The sequence below is a fragment of the Suricata suricatta genome, chromosome 8 (genome assembly GCF_006229205.1).
Source record: "Suricata suricatta isolate VVHF042 chromosome 8, meerkat_22Aug2017_6uvM2_HiC, whole genome shotgun sequence".
Lineage (NCBI taxonomy): Eukaryota > Metazoa > Chordata > Mammalia > Carnivora > Herpestidae > Suricata > Suricata suricatta.
Window position 1 is genome coordinate 29,561,468 of NC_043707.1, and position 17,293 is coordinate 29,578,760.

A 17,293-nucleotide genomic window follows, 5' to 3' on the forward strand; every position below is an offset into this window, starting at 1 on the left:
TTGAATACCAAGTAGACTCCATGCTACCAGCATGGAGCCTGATGCCGGGGCTCAATCCCATGAACCAGATCATGACCTGAGCCAAAACAAGGATTGGATGCTTAACTGAGCCACCCAGATGCTCCAGAATCACTCATTTTTTTAAGTTTACTTTACTTATTTTGAGAGAGAGTGCAAGCCAGGGAGAGAGGGAAAGAGAGAGAGAATCTCAAGCAGGCTCCAAAATACTAGTGCTGGGGCGCCTGGGTGGCTCAGTCGATTAAGCTTACGACTTCGGCTCAGGTCAGATCTCATGTCGTGGGTTCAAGCCCCACATCAGGCTCTGTGCTGACAGCTAGCTCAGAGCCTGGAGCCCGTTTCCGGTTCTGTGTCTCCTCTCTCTGCCCCTCCCCCTCTCATGCTCTATCAAAAATAAATAAAAAATTAAAAAAAAAATACTAGTGCAGAGCCTGATGTGGGGCTTGAACTCTCAAACCATGAGATCATGACCTAAGCTGAAACCAAGAGTCAGATGTTTAACCAACTGAGCCACCTAGGTGACCTCTAGAATCGCTCACTTTTAAAATCAAACTTGGGGTGACTGGGTGGCTCAGTTAAGCAAGCATCCGGCTTTGGCTCAGGTCATGATCTCACGGTTTGTGGGTTCGAGCTCCACGTCAGGCTCTGTGCTGACAGCTCAGAGCCTGGAGCCTGTCTTCAGATTCTGTGTCTCCCTCTCTCTCTGACCCACCCCTGCTCATGATGTATCTCTCTCTCAAAAATAAAGAAAACGTTAAAAATAAATAAATAAAACCAAACTCTTACAACCTCCAGTAAACCCAGTCCTCACTCCCTCTTACTAGCACTTCCACCGTGCTTTTGAACCCCATCCTTTCTCTTCCCCTTCAGATTTTATTCCTTTCTTCTAAGATTCATCAATTCAATTGTTTCTGTAGGATGGTCTACTTCATGTGCCTTGTCCTTCTGTTCCACCAGTGCTAAAGCATCCAAATGTGCAATCTATCCAACTACTCAGCCACTTTTATTCTTATACCCAAAACTGAAGTGAGTAGAGACAGGGAGGAGGACAGAGACAGACCCCAAGAGAAGACCAGCCACTATGCATTAAGCCTTTTCTTTCCCTCTGCATTCACTGCCTTGCTTACTACCACCTCTTTGCAGAGGAAAATGACCACTAGGTAAGCAGATTCCAAGGCCTTTTCTTAGCAAACAGTCTATCGTTGCCTCCTCCCTGTGCGCCAACTACGTGTTTCTTCCCTCCACGTGCTCAGTGGTTGGTCACTCTCTCCCCTGCATGTTCCCTCCTCCTCTCCTGCTCTTTCCTATTAACATAAACCCAAGTTCAGGGTGAAAATTAGTGGTGCCTTTTAATCTCATTTTCCCCCATCTCTTTATTTCCTACAAAATTAAGCTTCAGAAAGTCTATACCTCTTAGCTTTTCCTCACCTTTCATTCACTCCACCTCACTACCCCTGCACCCATCTGAAAAGCCATCAACTGTCCCCATTTCATGTCCCCAGCCAATGTGCCCTTATGTCTTCAACTTAAATTTTTTTTTAATTTTTTAACATTTTTATTCATTTTTTGAGAGACAGAGACTGCACAAGCATGGGAGGAGCAGAGAATGAGAAAAACACAGAATCTGAAGCAGGCTCTAGCCTCTAAACTATAAGCACAGAGCCCAGTGAGGAGCCCGGACTCCCAAACCTTGAGATCATGACCTGAGCCCAAGTAGGCCACTTAACCAACTGAGCCACCCAGGTGAACCCTTAAGTTTTTATTCATAAAGGAATCCAACACTGCCAACCACTCCCCCTTCCTTGACACTCTCTTCCCTTTGTTAGCATTCATTCTTGGTTTCCTGCCTTCATCCCTACCAATTCAGCTTCCTCATTCTAATCACTTGTGTCTCTCCCCAGGTGACCTTACTACACCTAGTTTTAACCATCATGGATATACAGTGACCCCCACGAGAATGGCAGTTGCAGGGGGGCATGGGATACACATGGCTCTTAGACCAGAATCTAGTCTTTAGTTGGTCCTAAAAAAATGTTTACTTGGGGCACCTGGTTGGCTCAGTCGGTTAAGAGTTCAACTCTTGATTTCAACTCAGGTCATGGTCTCACACTTCTTGGGACTAAGCTCTGTGCTGATGGTGCAGAGCCTGCTTGGAATTCTCTCTGCCCCTCCCCTGCTCATTCTCTTTCAAAATAAATAAAAACATTTAACATCTAAAACAAAAATACACACACTTTTACTCATGCTTAGGCTGTGTGAGGCACTGTTCTAAGTGCTCTTCATGTACTATCTTGGAGCCATTATCTTTCATCTACCTCCACTTAAATGCTTCTCCAAACACAGGACAACTGAATTCTTCTTCTCCATCATTTTTCCTTCTTCTTTCTTGTTCTATCTCCAGCCATCAAACTCTCTCAGATCCAGGGCGCCTGGGTGGCTCAGTCTGGTTAAGCGACCGACTTCGGCTCAGGTCATGATCTCACGGTTCGTGGGTTCAAGCCTCCCCACGTCGGGCTCTGTGCTGACAGCTCATAAGCCTGGAGCCTGCTTCCGATTCTGTGTCTCCCTTTCTCTTCCTCAAAAATAAACATTAAAAATTAAAAAAAAAAAACTTCTCAGATCTGCCCTCACTATCCTTGTCCGGATTCCCCTCTTCAGCTGGACCCTCTATAATACTCTAATTAGTCTCCCTCCCTTTGCCTCACTCTCCTTGCAAGTCTCTAAACCTCTCCAGGCCAAAAATCAGATCATGATCCTCTTCCGCCTACAATCCAATGACTCTCCAAGAGCTTAAAATCAAACTCCACAAGGCTCTTCAATGAACTGGTCCCTGTGCGCCTCTTTGGACCCCTTTGCTGATATTCCCTCAAATGCATGCTACCGCAGCAACCAATAGGAAATAAATGAATCCTGCACCACACTCTGCTCCTGTGCATTCTGAACCTACCCATGCTATTCCCTCTGCCAGGAGAGTCCTTCCTCCACACATCCCCCCTCCCTTGCAATCCCCAAGACATACGCCAGCATCACTTCTGTAGGCATGGGCCACTGAAGTCCAGTGTGACTTAAATGCCCTCCGTTACTCTATTATGCTGTTACTATACCTGTTTGAAGTTTACATTATTTTCCTTTCCTCAATGAATCTCAAGTTTTAACTGCAGGACCTTCAAAGGGCAAAAAAGAAATAGAATGGCAGCATACCCATCTAAATTACTGCCCACATCATTAACTTAGTCCACCCCATGTTCTGGGCATGGATTCCAAGCCAGCCTATCTGAGCTCAGACAGCTATTACATATGCTTCCTATCTACCCATCCATCCATCCGCATACCCAGCAGGATTCTGACCTTAAGGCAAAAAGGATTTTGAAAAAATGCTTGGCAAATAACAAGGCAGGCGAAACAAAAGCAAAACGTGTTTACTCGCCTTGTCCTCAGCAAGTCCACTGGGTTTCAGCTCTTCTATCAGAAGAATCTACCTCCCCCACCCTCAAGAAAAAAGGCAGGAAGGAATCCCGGTCCTTACCTCAGAGGTAACACATCCCCCAACCTCTGCCCACTCAGGACGCAGCTAGTCTTTCGTCCTCTTCGAGAGAAAAGGCTGATTGCAGGCAGCACCTGCAGGTCAACTGGAGAGAAGCATCTCTCTTAAAATCAAGGGAAAACTGAAAATCAGCTGCCATGTGGATTAAATACAAGAAACTACTTTGCAGGTTGCCAAATTTAAAGAAACACATGAAGAGCTTGCTGGCAATTTGATCATTTATGGCAAATAAGGTCTGTAGGAAGCCATCTTCCAAGATGGTAAATCCTAAGGGGACCAAAAAGTAGGCAAGTACGTAGATAAAAAGATTTCCTAAGGTGACACGTGGTGAAGCAGGTCATGGGGAGGTTTACTCTGCTATTCATCTCAACAGAGGTTTTGAAATGTTCTCTATCACTGTTTTATTTTGTTTTTTTTGTTAATAATCTTCACACCCAACATAGGGCTTGAACTCACGATCCAGAGATCAAGGGTCCCGCGCTCTTCAGACTGAGCCAGCCAGGCGCCCCCAGTGTCTTCTTTTTAAAGGCAGTCATTCCAACCAGAATAAAGCAAAGAATAGGAGATCTGCTGCTGGCAGTCAAGCTGTTTCCCCATTCGACTTCATTTTTTCCCCTTCGTGTAGTAATAGGGCATTCTTGAACTTTGAACCATGTGTATGTAATACCTATTCAAGTTACATTTTTCACTACTTTTAAGAAAACGCAGTACTACTGATGACTTCTAGAACCTTGGATTTTATGCTTAGCTGTTCTTCCAAAAATTCCACTTCTGGGTCTTTGTCCTAATATATAAACTGTGGTTGAAGCTTTAGCCACAAAGACATTCATGGCAATATTACCATAAATTTGGAAAAAACTTATTAGATAGAAATATAATTATGACACACCCACAGAATTATTCAGCCATTGAACATACTAAGAGAAGAAAAGCTCCTAGACACAATGACTGTCAAGGCAGACAGCAAGGCACTCAAGCCAAGTCTCATCCCCACAGGAAAAAACATGACGGATATATGCCTGCATGGGGAATTATGGTGATACCAATCTTTCCCCGCTAAGTTTTCTAGCATCCTAAAGGCCAGACATTTTTTGTCATCAGTAGTCCTTCCCATTGATGACTTCAAAGACTGCCTCAGAAATTAACAGCATCCACATAGGTGGGTGGTTCAGCTGATGATGCAAACTCTAGGTTTTGGCTCAGGTCATGACATGGTCTCAGTTTTAGGAGTTCAAGCCCAGCACTGGGATCTGCTACCCCTCTGTGCCCCTCCCCAACTTGCACTGTCCCTCTCAAATAAACTTTTAAAAATTAAAAAAAAAAGGAAATTAATAGCACCCCAAGATTCAAGATATTCTACAATATTCCTTCCCAAAAGAAAACAAATTCAGGAGCCTAGGTGGCTCAGTCGGTTAAGGGTCTGACTTTGGCTCACATCATGATCTCAGAGTTCATGAATTTGAGCCTGGCATCTGGCTCTCTACTGTCAGCAGAGCCTCCTTCAGATCCTCTGCCCCTCCCCTCAAAATAAATAAACAAACTTAAAATTAGGAGCACTTGGCTGGCTCAGTGGGTGCAGCAAGCAACTCGTGATATGAGGGTTAAGTTTGAGCACCCACATTGGGTGTGGAGAGGATTTAAAAATATGATCTTTTCTAAAAACTTAAAAACCTAAAAAAAAAATTTGCTTCTCCACGACCTACTTGTTCCCAATGAGTTTTTCCTTGCCTCAGGATGCTCTTTTCTAAGCCTATCTTATGAATTCTCCTTGCCCTTCTGGATTGGGTCATTTTTGACTTAGTAGAAAAAATTCAGTGTCTAGAGTCTATTTCTATGACACAGATGTACTTAAAAAGACTAGCTAGCTAGGTCATATGTGAAGAGCGGAAGATCACTTGGAAGCAGCTTGCGTCCCCCATAGCCTACCCAGGTCAGGCAGGAAGGGTGCACTGGCAGAGAGCGCAGGATTACCTACCAGGCTGCCGTCGGGGTGGCCACCAGGGCTCCACATACTCCTCTACTAGTTCTTGTTAGACTGCTACAGAAGGAGCGCTGTATCCATCTGAATGTTCCTGAACTGAAACAATTCAGTCCTGGGGCCCCTGGGTGGCTCAGTCAGTTAAGCGGCTGACTTCGGCTCAGGTTTGTGAGTTGGAGCCCCATGTCAGGCTCTGTGCTGACAACTCAGAGCCTGGAGCTGGCTTCTGTGTCTCCCTCTCTCTGCCCTCCACCACATGTGCGCTCTCGCGCTCACACGTTCTCTCTCTCTCTCAAAAATAAGTAAATGTAAAAGAAAAAAATTTTTTTAATTTAGTCAAAACAAAGTTTATTGTCTCATCCTTAAGGTACTGGCACCTGTTTCCTAGATCCAGGTTATTAAGATATGGTAGCTCAGGTGTCCTTTAATAATTCCGTTCAGAACGCTTAAAAAAATTTGATCTCAAAACAAACCCATGTCTTTAAAAAAGCCATCCTCTTGGGGTGCCTGGGTGGCTCTGTCAGTCAGTTAAGCGCCCAACTCTTGGTTTCAGCTCCGGTCATGATCTCAGTTTGTGGGATGGAGCCCCGAGTCGGGCTCTGCACTGACAGCATGCAGGGTCTGCTTGGGATTCTGTGTCCTCTCTCTCTCTGCTCTTCCCCTGATCACTCTGTATCTCTCTCAAAATAAATATAAAAACAAATAAAAATGGAAGCGTTCCTCTGATTACCTCTCACCCTACTCTTCACCACAGCTGCCCTGCACACTTGGCTGTGGGGGAGGGGGGCTAAGGGATTCCTCTTGAGCTCCCGTCATTACATGTGCAGCTGCCCGCTGCTGTCACTGTCCCATTCCCAGCTCTGACACCCGTTCTAGTAACGGAATTACGAGGAGAAAGTTGACACTATACCTGGGTCCCACTCAGTTCGGCTTTCATCTATCTCTCCAAAAGTAAGATATTATTCCAAAGATTAAGAGGATGAGACCGAGGAGTTTTTTTGGAAATTTACTTTCTAAACCTCATGTTTAAAAATCTCTGTACCTGGGGTGCCTGGCTGGCTCAGTCAGAAAAGCACGTGACTCCTGATCTCGGGGTCATGAGATCACTTAAATAAAAACTCAAAGGGAAAAAAAAACCCCTATGTATGTGAGAACACTCTCATTTCCGTTTACCTACCCATAACCCAATTAATGCTATGCAGCACAATGACAGTACTCAACTCACATAAGGAAAAGTCTCCCTCCGTGGGTCTCACCCTTAAGACAGGTGAAATGCTGGTGAAAATTTAACTTAGACTTCGCCAGTTCTTTAAAAAGGAAAGGGGAAAAAAAAAAGACTCATGCCAAGTCCTTAAGATATAATTTTTATTGCTGCTTCCAGATCAGGGGCTAAACCCATTATTTAACCATTTACCTTTAATCTAAAGCTCTCCTTTGGGAACTTCTACTGATCATTTCTCACAGAATGGTTTTTTGCACTACTCAAATTTATGAATTAGAAAACTCAAGGAGCTCTCTCTACAAGTGTCTGATTTAAAGTAGGATGATGTGGTGGTAGTGAACCAAACTCACAGCTGATATGTAAAACAAAATTTGGGGATGACACGAGGAAAAGGATTATGAAAGGAAAGGCCATGGGGCGGCTGGTATCAGTAGACTTTACAAACTACAAAGGCAACAAACATAGCCTTCCCTGAGTATAACCTTAAATATCTCGTTAAGCACTAACAGAACTTAGAAAATAAGACAAAGACAGGTGCTTGAGCAGCTCAGCCGTCAGAGCGCCTGACTCCTGACCTATGGGTCCCGAGTTTTGGCCCCATGTTGGGCACAAAGCTTTCTCAAACAAACAAAAGCCGGTGATGTTTATGTGTGATTTTTTTTTTCCTCCTTTGACCATTAAACACATAAGATGGCCTGTGCTTTTGTTCTTCCACATCCCATGGAATCTAATGGCAATATAGAAACAATCAGACACCCTTCCAGATGAAAGGGTTAAGGCTGGTGATTATGGGATAGACAAGTTCCTGGCAGCCTCAGAAGCCCCCAAACAATGTGTGTATCATATACACGGGGCTCCTATCAGTTTAGCATCCCGTGCTTGAATAGCCCATGCTCTCGGCACCGTGCGGCATTCATTAGGGGACCGCTGCCACATGCAGAGAAATCATTTATAACCAAGTCAGCACTGGGGTGGAAAATGAGTCCTAGTAAGAACCCAGCAAAATTTCCATAATCTCCAAATGGTTAATAGTTTGTTTCGATTTCAGATAAATTGTTATTTACTTGGGGGACCATCATATGGTTTCTAGGCTCTGGGACTTCTTCAATGGAAATCTAAACCCAGCTGAGACAAGTTTCTTTTTTTTTTTTTCCCAATTTATGCCGTAAAGGTTCAGATGTTAGAAAACAAAGACAGAAGGATCCCGATTACCAGTGGCTGTAAGCCGCTGTCGTTACTTCATTATTGACACATTCCTGAATCAGTAATGTTTTGAAATCCAGCCAGTTATAGCCAAACCATCCCCCCTTTTTAGAAATAGCACTCTCCCAGGTTTTCAGCTAGAGGGGACAGTTGCACAACGTTGCCAGTGTGCGAAATATTACTGAAGCATACACTTGAAAACGGCTGGCTTCACATTACGTCGATTGTACCTCAATGAAAACAAAATTATTTTCTCTTTTTAATGATCCAGAGCTAGGCTTAAAAGAGAAATAAGGCTTCCCGCCAAGTACTAGGGGATGAAATCCCCCCCACGGTCCACTGTTAACACAAAGCTCTGTTAACAAGAATACACAATTTAGCAGCACCTTTTATGCTGACAGAATTCAAAAGATCCATGGGAGGTTTTTTAAATAATTAGGAAAAAAACTTCGTCATTTCAGTTACTGCAAAGACTACATAAAAAGCCAACTGTTATCTGTATTCTTTCCACCCAAAGAGAACAATTGAAACCACATGACTTAGAATAATGGCTGGCAGAACTCCACCCCTGAAGTCTACAAAGGTGTCTACTCCATTAGTGATAATGGCTATTGATCTAGCCTACTGGAAGGGCTAGTAGGAAAAACACAATATTTAAGATAGGAAGACGTTTCAACTATATTGATTCCAGCAAGACTTTTTTTTTTTTAATAGAATTAAGATGGCCTCCTGTGAGCAAATCCCCCATTCCGGTTACTTCAACAAGATGAGGAGCCCAGAAGCTTTTCTCCTTCCCTAGGCAAATACTAGTCACCTACTTTGATTATTAACTTCTCAACAGGCTATGAGAATCCAAAGGACAGGACAGAACCATCTAACAAGAAACATCTAGGTGTTGTCTCCCCTTAAATGGAAGACTACCCATTTCTCTTAAAAAACTAAGCTGTGTGGTGCCTGAGTGGCTCAGTTAAGCGTCCGACTTCAGCTCAGGTCATGATCTCATGGTTTGTGAGTTCCAGCTCCAGCCCCATGTCGGGCTCTGTGCTGACAGCTCAGAGCCTAGAGCCTGATTCAGAGCGGTCTCTCCCTCTCTCTGCCCCTCCCCTGCTCATGCTCTCTCTCTCATCTCTCGCTCTCAAAAAATAGACAAATGTTAATAAAATAAATAAATAAACTCTGAGGGCCCCTGGCTGGCTCATTTGGAAGAGCATATGACTCTTGCTCTTCGGGTCATGAGTTCAAGCCCCACACTGGCGTAGAAATTACTAAAAAACAGAAGGAAAAAAAGCCAACGCTAAACTTCCCTCTTTCTTCCTTTTCAAAGTACGGCATGCTGATTTTCATTTCTATTGTGTAGGTCACCCACACACACCTTATTCCTCTGCACAGGCCCAAATGACATTATTACTAGGATAATTTCATTAAATGCAAATAAGCTTAAACCCCCTGATCATTAGGATGATTTTAGCCTTAGAAGAGTGCTCACCTGAGTGACAGGACAGAATATTTTCTCTGTATCTTTCTGTCTTTCCCCAATTCTTCATGAGGAGATGGCTCTCATAAACAAGGAGGAATCAGTTTTAGAAACAGTTTCTATTTTCTAGCATCTACTACATTTTTTTAATGTTCTTTATTTATTTTTGAGAGACAGAGACAGACAGGGGGAACAGGAGAGGGTCAGAGAGAGAGGGAGACACAGAATCTGAAGCAGGCTCCAGGCTCTGAGCTAGCTGTCAGCACAGAGCCCAACTCGGGGCTCGAACCCACGAATGTAAGATCATGACCTGAGCCGAAGCCGGACGCTTAACCGACTGAGCCACCCAGGCGCCCCATAGCACCTACTACATTTCTTAATCCTCACACCTTTTTCAACAGATATTGACCTATTTTACAGATGAGGAAAATGAGAGAGAGGTAAGCACACTTCCTCAGTTAACAGTAAGCGCGTGTGAGGAAAGGTCTGCTTTATTTTACAAGCGCCCTTTCCTCCGTACTGACAAGGCCCAGAGGCACGAGAGAACTTTTGCCTCATGTTTTGTAACCAGTTCTCACTGTCTAACGTTACTGAAAACAACCCAGGAGGAAGTCAGTTTTTTAAGGTTTTTATTAACATCTGCCAAGTTAATATTCTGCAATAAACCCAAGTATACGGCCCACCCCAGCACTATGATTGAGAAATATTCTTGCTTAGACTTCTATTTTTATTCCATTATTGTCAAATTTTAACAATGAGACAAACGTTTAAAAACACAAACGTGGCTTAGAAACTTTTGTGAGTAAACTAGAAATTGGAAAATGAATGGACATATCTAGAGGTCACTGCTTTGCATGCCTAAATTATTTTTTGGACCAATTCTTATCTGGTGGATAAGATGGAAAGTGCCCAATTGCAACTGCTTATCTGCTAATTTCTGCATTACCTTGGACAAATGCCATTTGCATACTCCCTACCAGCCCTTAGGTGCATTGCAGCCTCTGTGTCATTGTGTGTGACATCACTGGGTTGCTATGGATATAGGTGCGAGGTCACTCACTCTCCTGTGAAACTAGAAATATGGAAAAATTAGAAGAGCCTAAATAACATGAACTAAACATATTTCCAAATCTAATACCTATTAAAAGCAGAACTTCTCATCTGAGCTTTAGCATCTATGGCAATACATTAATACAGCAACACTCCCCATTTCGGAATCAAGTCTCTTCCTTAAGGAGATGAAGATCTTTTTTTGGTAAGGTAGCTGGTTTGAATAAAAACGCATCAGCATTGTTATCTTTTATGAACTTGCAAAGGTGCTTAAGAATTCATCTGAGATACCTACATTGCTTCATTAAAAAAACTGAACATGCAAGATACACTCCTGAATCCACTTGACGCTGGAGATGCATTTTAAAAACCTTTGTTACATAAGACAGGAAGTTAAATGTTAAGACAGTGGGAGACCTAAATCATTAACCAGATAATTTTCCATGTTTTATTTGATAACGCTCTATTCGCCCCCTCCTCTAATATCAAACTCCTTGATACCCCATTAGATAAATGTAGTGTTACTGACAAAATGGTGCAATACAGGCAGGAATCTGCATCCCAGACAAAATGCGACAACTGGTGATCAGTATTCTCGTTTCATCAGCAATGAAGATGCACTCGCTTTTTTTTTTTAAGCCTCAGATGTATCTAACAAAACAAATTATTAAAAAAAAAAGACTTTTTCTCCTTTAAAATAACTCCTCCCAGCCTCCACCCAGTCTAGGCTCTCTGCAATATGACAAATGCAGAATCTTCTAGAATGACTTGATACTGCCTCCCACCACTGCTTTGTTTGCAGTATCAGATCAGAGGGAATATTTTTCAACTTAGAGGAATTTCAACAGATGTGTGCCTGTATTTAAAAAAGAAACAGCATTTGTCACAAATTAAACCAGTCAGCTAAATCGATAACCTTTATTTTAAAGACAATACCTACCCTTTTCAGTACAAAAAAAAATTAGGAAAAAATGGAGATGACATGTCGAGAACGATCAATGAAAACACTAGCGAGAAATACGTTCCCCCCAAGAGGACTTGCTTTGAGGTATAGAGAAAGAGGAGCCTTTTGTTAAGAAAAACGTGAGAGCAGCAAGGTTTCGGTTTTGCACCACTGAGCCCAGGTTTTCAGGAGAGCCTACGGTTTTTCTAGGAAGGTTCTAAAGGATTTGTCAGGAGAGGCAACGGAGAAGATTTGGGTGGGGGGGGTGGGTGTGGGTATTAGAAAACCAGGAGACCTGATGAGTGAATGGGAAAGGCGCCGCCCAGACACCAGGGAGAGAAAGAGGAACCGCATCCATGCGGTCCCCCCGCCCCCACGCCCAGGCTGGGAGGAGGGGAAGTGGGGCACAAAGGATGTTCACTGCCCCCGCTCAAGTCCCCAGCGGACCCGGACACGCGGGGGCCAGAGACCCCGATCCTGAGACCAGCCCTGCAAGATCCCGCCCCAGCCCCAGTCGAGGGAGGGCCGAGAAGGCAGCGCCGCCGGCTCAGAGGGACGCTCGGGGAGAGGCCGCGTCACAACCCGGGTCTCTACCGCTGCCGGAGTCCTCCCCAGCTCCCCGAGTGGGTGGGGAGGGGCGGCCAACGCTGCAATCGCGAATGGCGACTAGTTCCCGAGCCGTCCACGCGAAGGCCCGCGTCTGCGAAGGGGCTGGGGCGAGGCGGGGGGAGGGGAGGAGAAACTCACGTTCTTCATGGCCGCGGCCATGTCGTCGTAGCGCTCCGCCTGCTCGGCCAGCCGGGCTTTCTGCACCAGTTGCTCGCGGTCCACCATCTTCGCGGGCTGGATCGGGCCGGGTGAGGAGACCGGGGCGGCCTGAAGGGCTCGGAGGGCGGCTACAGCGGGGTTGGAGCCCGTGTGCCGGAGAGACCGATCCACGAAGCGAGCGGCGGCGGCGCGGAGGCTGCGGCTCGAGCTGCGACCGCGGGACCAGGCGCGAGGCGGCTGCGGCTGCTGTGCGTGCCGCGGGCGGACAACCCCCTGCGGCCCCGCCTACGCGGCGTGACGCAACGGTCCCCCCCCCCCCCCCCCCCCCCCCCCCCCCCCCCCCCCCCCCCCCCCCCCCCCCCCCCCCCCCCGCCAACCTCGCCCCTCTCACCACCCCCGCCCTGCCGGGTTTCCAGCGCATGGGCCCCTGGGAGTTGTAGTTTGCGCAGCAGAGGGGCGATATGCTGGAGACATCAAGGACAAAGGGGCGGTTAGGACTACATCTCCCACAGGTCATAGCACGCGAGCGGAGGTGAAGGGAGGGGTTCTAATTCCCCGGCCACTGAGGACCCCTGGCGGGGACTGAGGCTACTTCAGTCTTAGCGAGTGCTGATTCACGGCCCCGCCCCATATTCTCCGGGAAATTACGAGGGGAGGGGACCAGGACCTCAACCCTGGACCCCATCTCAGAGATAAGGTAGCAGCAGGTCAAGGAGGGACAGAGGAGAGGACGCGCGTCCACCTTAGATGCAAACTTGCCAGGGTAGCGCCCGCCCGCCGGATGGGTTGAATTATGGAGCTTAATATTGGGAGCTAAACTGTCACCCTCCCCCACAGGCTTCCATTTCCCCACACCCACTTTGAGGTTCTTGGACCTGATGAGGTGAAAACATGGAAGGACAAATACTGGCCAAGCATACTGGTTAATTTACAGAAAGGATGCAGCTGTCTGCAGGGTGACCCCTGGGGATCTCCTTCTTCCTCTCCAGGGTGGAGTGTCAAAGATTCAGTTCTGTTGCCAAGAGCCTACTGTATGCTTAACAGAAGGTTGTATCTGAGGGTTGACCAACCCTTCTCTCCCCTCTTAAGACCTACACACTAAAAAAAAAAAAAAAAAAAAAAGAAGAAGACCTACACAATGAGGTCAGGCTGACAAATTCTTGCTCATATGCTTCCATTTTCAACATTCCATGTAGCTTACACATCCATAGTTTTGACTGCACATTTTATTTGCTCCATTTTTTTCCCAGCAATTATCTGTTGAGCACCTACTGTGTGTTTAAAGCATTGTTCTAAGCAATGGGGTACAGCAGGAACAAAGCAAAAAACCCCTACCCCCCAAGAAAGTAAGATAAAGATAAATACGTACAGCATGTTAGGAAGTGATAAGGAGTTAACAACAACAACAACAGGATATGAAGTGTTGTGTATGAGAATCTAGAATGAAGGAGTCTCTGAGGGAATATTCCAGGCTCTATGCTAGGTGGTAGAGGGCACAGAACCCTGTCCTCAAGGAATTTAGAGTGTTTTAAGTGTTGTGAAGTTTGTTTGTTCATTTGTCAATTCTTTCAGGTTGGATAGGAAGAGGTTCTGAAAAGCTTCTCCAAGGAGGTTGGTAACATTTCCAACCCAGCTCTTAAAGGATGTGTAGCATTTGAGAGCATGAAAAGGACACAGGCAGGAGGACTCAGAGGCACGTTTTTCCCTGACATATTTATTGTTAGGCAAAGAATCCAAAGTGTTTGTTGCCTTAAGTGATGGGGAGTGGGGTTGGGGATGGAGTCGAGAGCCAGAACAGGAGGAGCCCTGAATGGCAAGCAAGGGAGTGAAGTCCTATTCCAGAAATAAATAGGAAGCCTGTGAGAGATTTTAATGAGGGCAGAAAATGATGAGCTTTGCATCCTGTGTCTATCACTGTTGCCTCCTCCCAGAGTGCTGCACAGTGCCTGGCACACAGTAAATCTGTAGAACATATGAAATAAAGAAGTGAATTAATGAATGCATGCACTTTAGGGAGGCTGCCCTCGCAGAAGTGGAGGAGATGGACTGAATGAGGAGAGAGTCTAGAAATTGCTCTCCCCGACACCGGCATGGCATCTAGCCCCTCCTCTCTTACTACAACACTCAGCAAAATGCAGTCCTGCTAGTGAATAAACTCTCCCCTTCTGTCTCTTACATGAGTGTTTGCCAAGTCATTCCTCTTCCTCTCTCTTCCTCCCTGATTCGGGCCTGGGCATCACAGGTCCATGGCAATGAGCCCTCAGAGCCAACCCGGCTTGTCCTCATGTGTGTTAAATGTGTCAATGATTCAGGCCCAGATGCAAAATCTTGGGAACTTCCTGGCTCATTTCAGGCTGCCTCTCTGACCTCTCCACATCAGTTCCTTCCCCCACGAGTTCAATGTGCATTAAAATAATAATTAAAATGATAATGTTATCATTATAATGATTATTTCAAAAATCCAGGCCAAATCTGGTTGGGAAAAGAAAGCAGATGCAAAGAAAAGGATGTTCCAAAGCCAAAGAGGAATGACATCTGCAGTCCCACATCAAAGCTTCCCTCCAATGGTTTAGGGGAGAGCTGGCCCTGCCCTCCTTTCCTTTTTGATTTTTTTTTTTTAAAGACTCTAAGCTTAAAGCTGCAGCAGCCCAGCCATCCCCGGCTGTTGAGAAAGCTGCTTCAGAGGCATAGTGACATTACACAGAGCAAATGGCTTAATCTGCTGGCTTCTCTCTCCACTGCCTGAAAAACACCTGGAGCAGGGAAGTGGGAAACTAGCATCCCGGGTTCTGCCTCCCCAACTACCCCCTCCTACACAACCCCCTGCTCTGTGTGCAAAGCCTGCCCCTTCTCAGGGTTTTAATTTCTCCAACTTTGAAGTGAGAAATCAAACAAAGTGAGCACTCAACGCCCCACCCAACTGTGACCAGACAAAGTTCTAGTTTTGGCTGGTTCCCCTTCTTTAGCTGTGGCAACAGGGAATCTGTACCTGCAGACCTGGGAGATGATTCAGTCCCAAGGGTTGAGACGCTCAGAATCATCGGTGTTTTGTCGACCAGGAAGCTGAGACACGGAGAGGCTGTATGATTGGCCAAAGATCACACATCAGCCACTGAGAGCCTGAATTCAAACCCTGGGAGATCTTCCAGACTCCCAATGGCAGGGGCACCCTTCCCTGCCCAGGCTGTGGGGATCTATTCTTTGGCTGTGGGGCTCTACCCTTTGGCATCTGCTCAGGGAGGGAGGGGCCTTGCCCTCTGGTGATGGGCCTGACCCAAGGGTCCTGGGCAGGCACCCTCTATGGCTGACCCTCTGCCCCACCTCCGGTACTGGAGGACATGACCTCTAAATGCTTGCTCTCTGGCTGAGCTGGCACACAGGCAGGCCGGCCAGAGACATTAGTGTCCTGCTGCTTCTGTGCAGTCATAAATCACTGCAGTCCCATCCCCTGGCTCCTGGCTTCCTCCTGCGGCTAGAAAGCTCCCTGATTGGCAGGGAAGCAGCGGCAGCAGCAACATCTTCTGAAGCAGGCAATACTCCCTGCCCTGTCCTCTGGGAACACTTCCCTGTCACTCTTCTCGCGGGTTGGGCTGTGATAGGGGCAGAGCCCATCTCAGATTCAGAAGCAAAGGACAAGAAGGAAATCTCAGTGGGTTGCCCACCCTCCTGAGGAGATTGGGGGCAGTGAAGGAAGCCTGTGCTGGGAGGCGGGTCTCACAGGTTGAAGCCTTGACTTTGCTATTGATCTCGCTGGATGACCTTGAGCAAGTCACTTGACCTCTCTGGGCCTCAGACTGTGCATCTATCGGAGAAAAGAATTGGATGGATGCTTCTTAAGATCTTCCAGCCTGTAGCAACAGCCTTTCAAATGACCTGCCTCGGTTTCTTCCCAGCCCCTCCAGCAAAAGATCTAAAAGATCTTTCCAAATATACATCCCATTTTCTTCCCTTGCCTTGCCTCCACCACACCTGTCACTCCCATGGCTTATGGGCCAAAGTCTCTTTGCTTTAGTCTGGAGTTAAAGGCCTTTCCTAAGGGCCCCCTACCTACCTCTTTAGCTGTGTCTCTCCCAGGGCACTCAAATGCCATTTCCCAGCCAGGTAGCTGGGCCTTTTCAAAAGCTGTTCCTTCTGCAGGGAACTCCTCCTACTCCTACCCCTCTTCAGTCCTTACCTCCTATCTTTCAGACTCAGACTGTAAGTTAAACTGAACTGCCCCTTCCTGGAGCCCCCACCAGCTCCTATGCTGCACACTTCCGGCAAGGGGTTTAAATCTCCTTATTACCCTTATATGCATGAGTCTGTCTTTCCCTGAGGCCTTACACATGGATTCCTCAAAGACCGAGACCCATCTGAATCACCCCTGAGCTCCAAGCTTAGCACAGAGCAGGTGTTCGAGGCAGTTTGGTTCCGTGAAAGGAACTCTCTACTTCGAGAAAGGATTGACTCGGTGATGGTCTAATGTCTTGAGGAGGATTTGAAAAGTTTTACCCTGGGGCACCTGGGTGGCTCAGTCAGTTGGGTGACCGGCTTCAGCTCAGGTCATGATCTCACGGTTCATGGGTTTGAGCCCCACATCGGACTCTGTGCTGATAGCTCAGAGCCTAGAGCCTGTCTTCAGATTCTATCTCTCTCTCTCTCTGACCCTCCTCTGCTGATGCTGTCTCTCAAAAGTAAATAAAACTTTAGAAAAAAAAATTTTTTAATAAAAAAAAGAAAAGTTTTACCCTAAAAGCAACGGTCACGACCAAGTCACAGCAAATAGGGCCATGGCCAGAAAGGATACTTTTGAAGACATCCACATGGGATTTCAAAGAAGGGCCTGTTGACATGGGGCTCACTACCAGCAGAAATTCTCTCTTCTGACTCCCTGGCACTGGCCACTCCTCACCAAGCCAGCTTCCCAACTCTACGACCGAACTCTCAAATCCCCTAAAATCTCCTCTAAAGAGTAAGAGATTGAACAGTCTAATATATCTTTACATTTTTTTGAAAATTTCATTTTTTTAAAGTAATCTCTACATCAAATGTGAGGCTTGAATGTACAACCCTGAGATCCAGAGCCACATACTTCACAACTAAGCCAACCAGGT

The 17,293-nt window shown here is 46.2% G+C and overlaps 1 protein-coding gene across 1 annotated transcript in view; it reads right to left on the reverse strand.

Annotated features, from left to right (window-relative positions):
- The window catches only part of YWHAG (tyrosine 3-monooxygenase/tryptophan 5-monooxygenase activation protein gamma), a 28,609-nt gene extending 16,140 nt beyond the window's left edge, over window positions 1-12,469 (reverse strand). Inside the window, exon 1 of the mRNA XM_029946584.1 lies at window positions 12,180-12,469. Coding sequence (XP_029802444.1) covers window positions 12,180-12,266 — 87 coding nt within the window. The 5' untranslated portion in view covers window positions 12,267-12,469. The remainder of the gene's footprint in view (window positions 1-12,179) is intronic.
- Window positions 12,470-17,293: the final 4,824 nt, after the last annotated feature.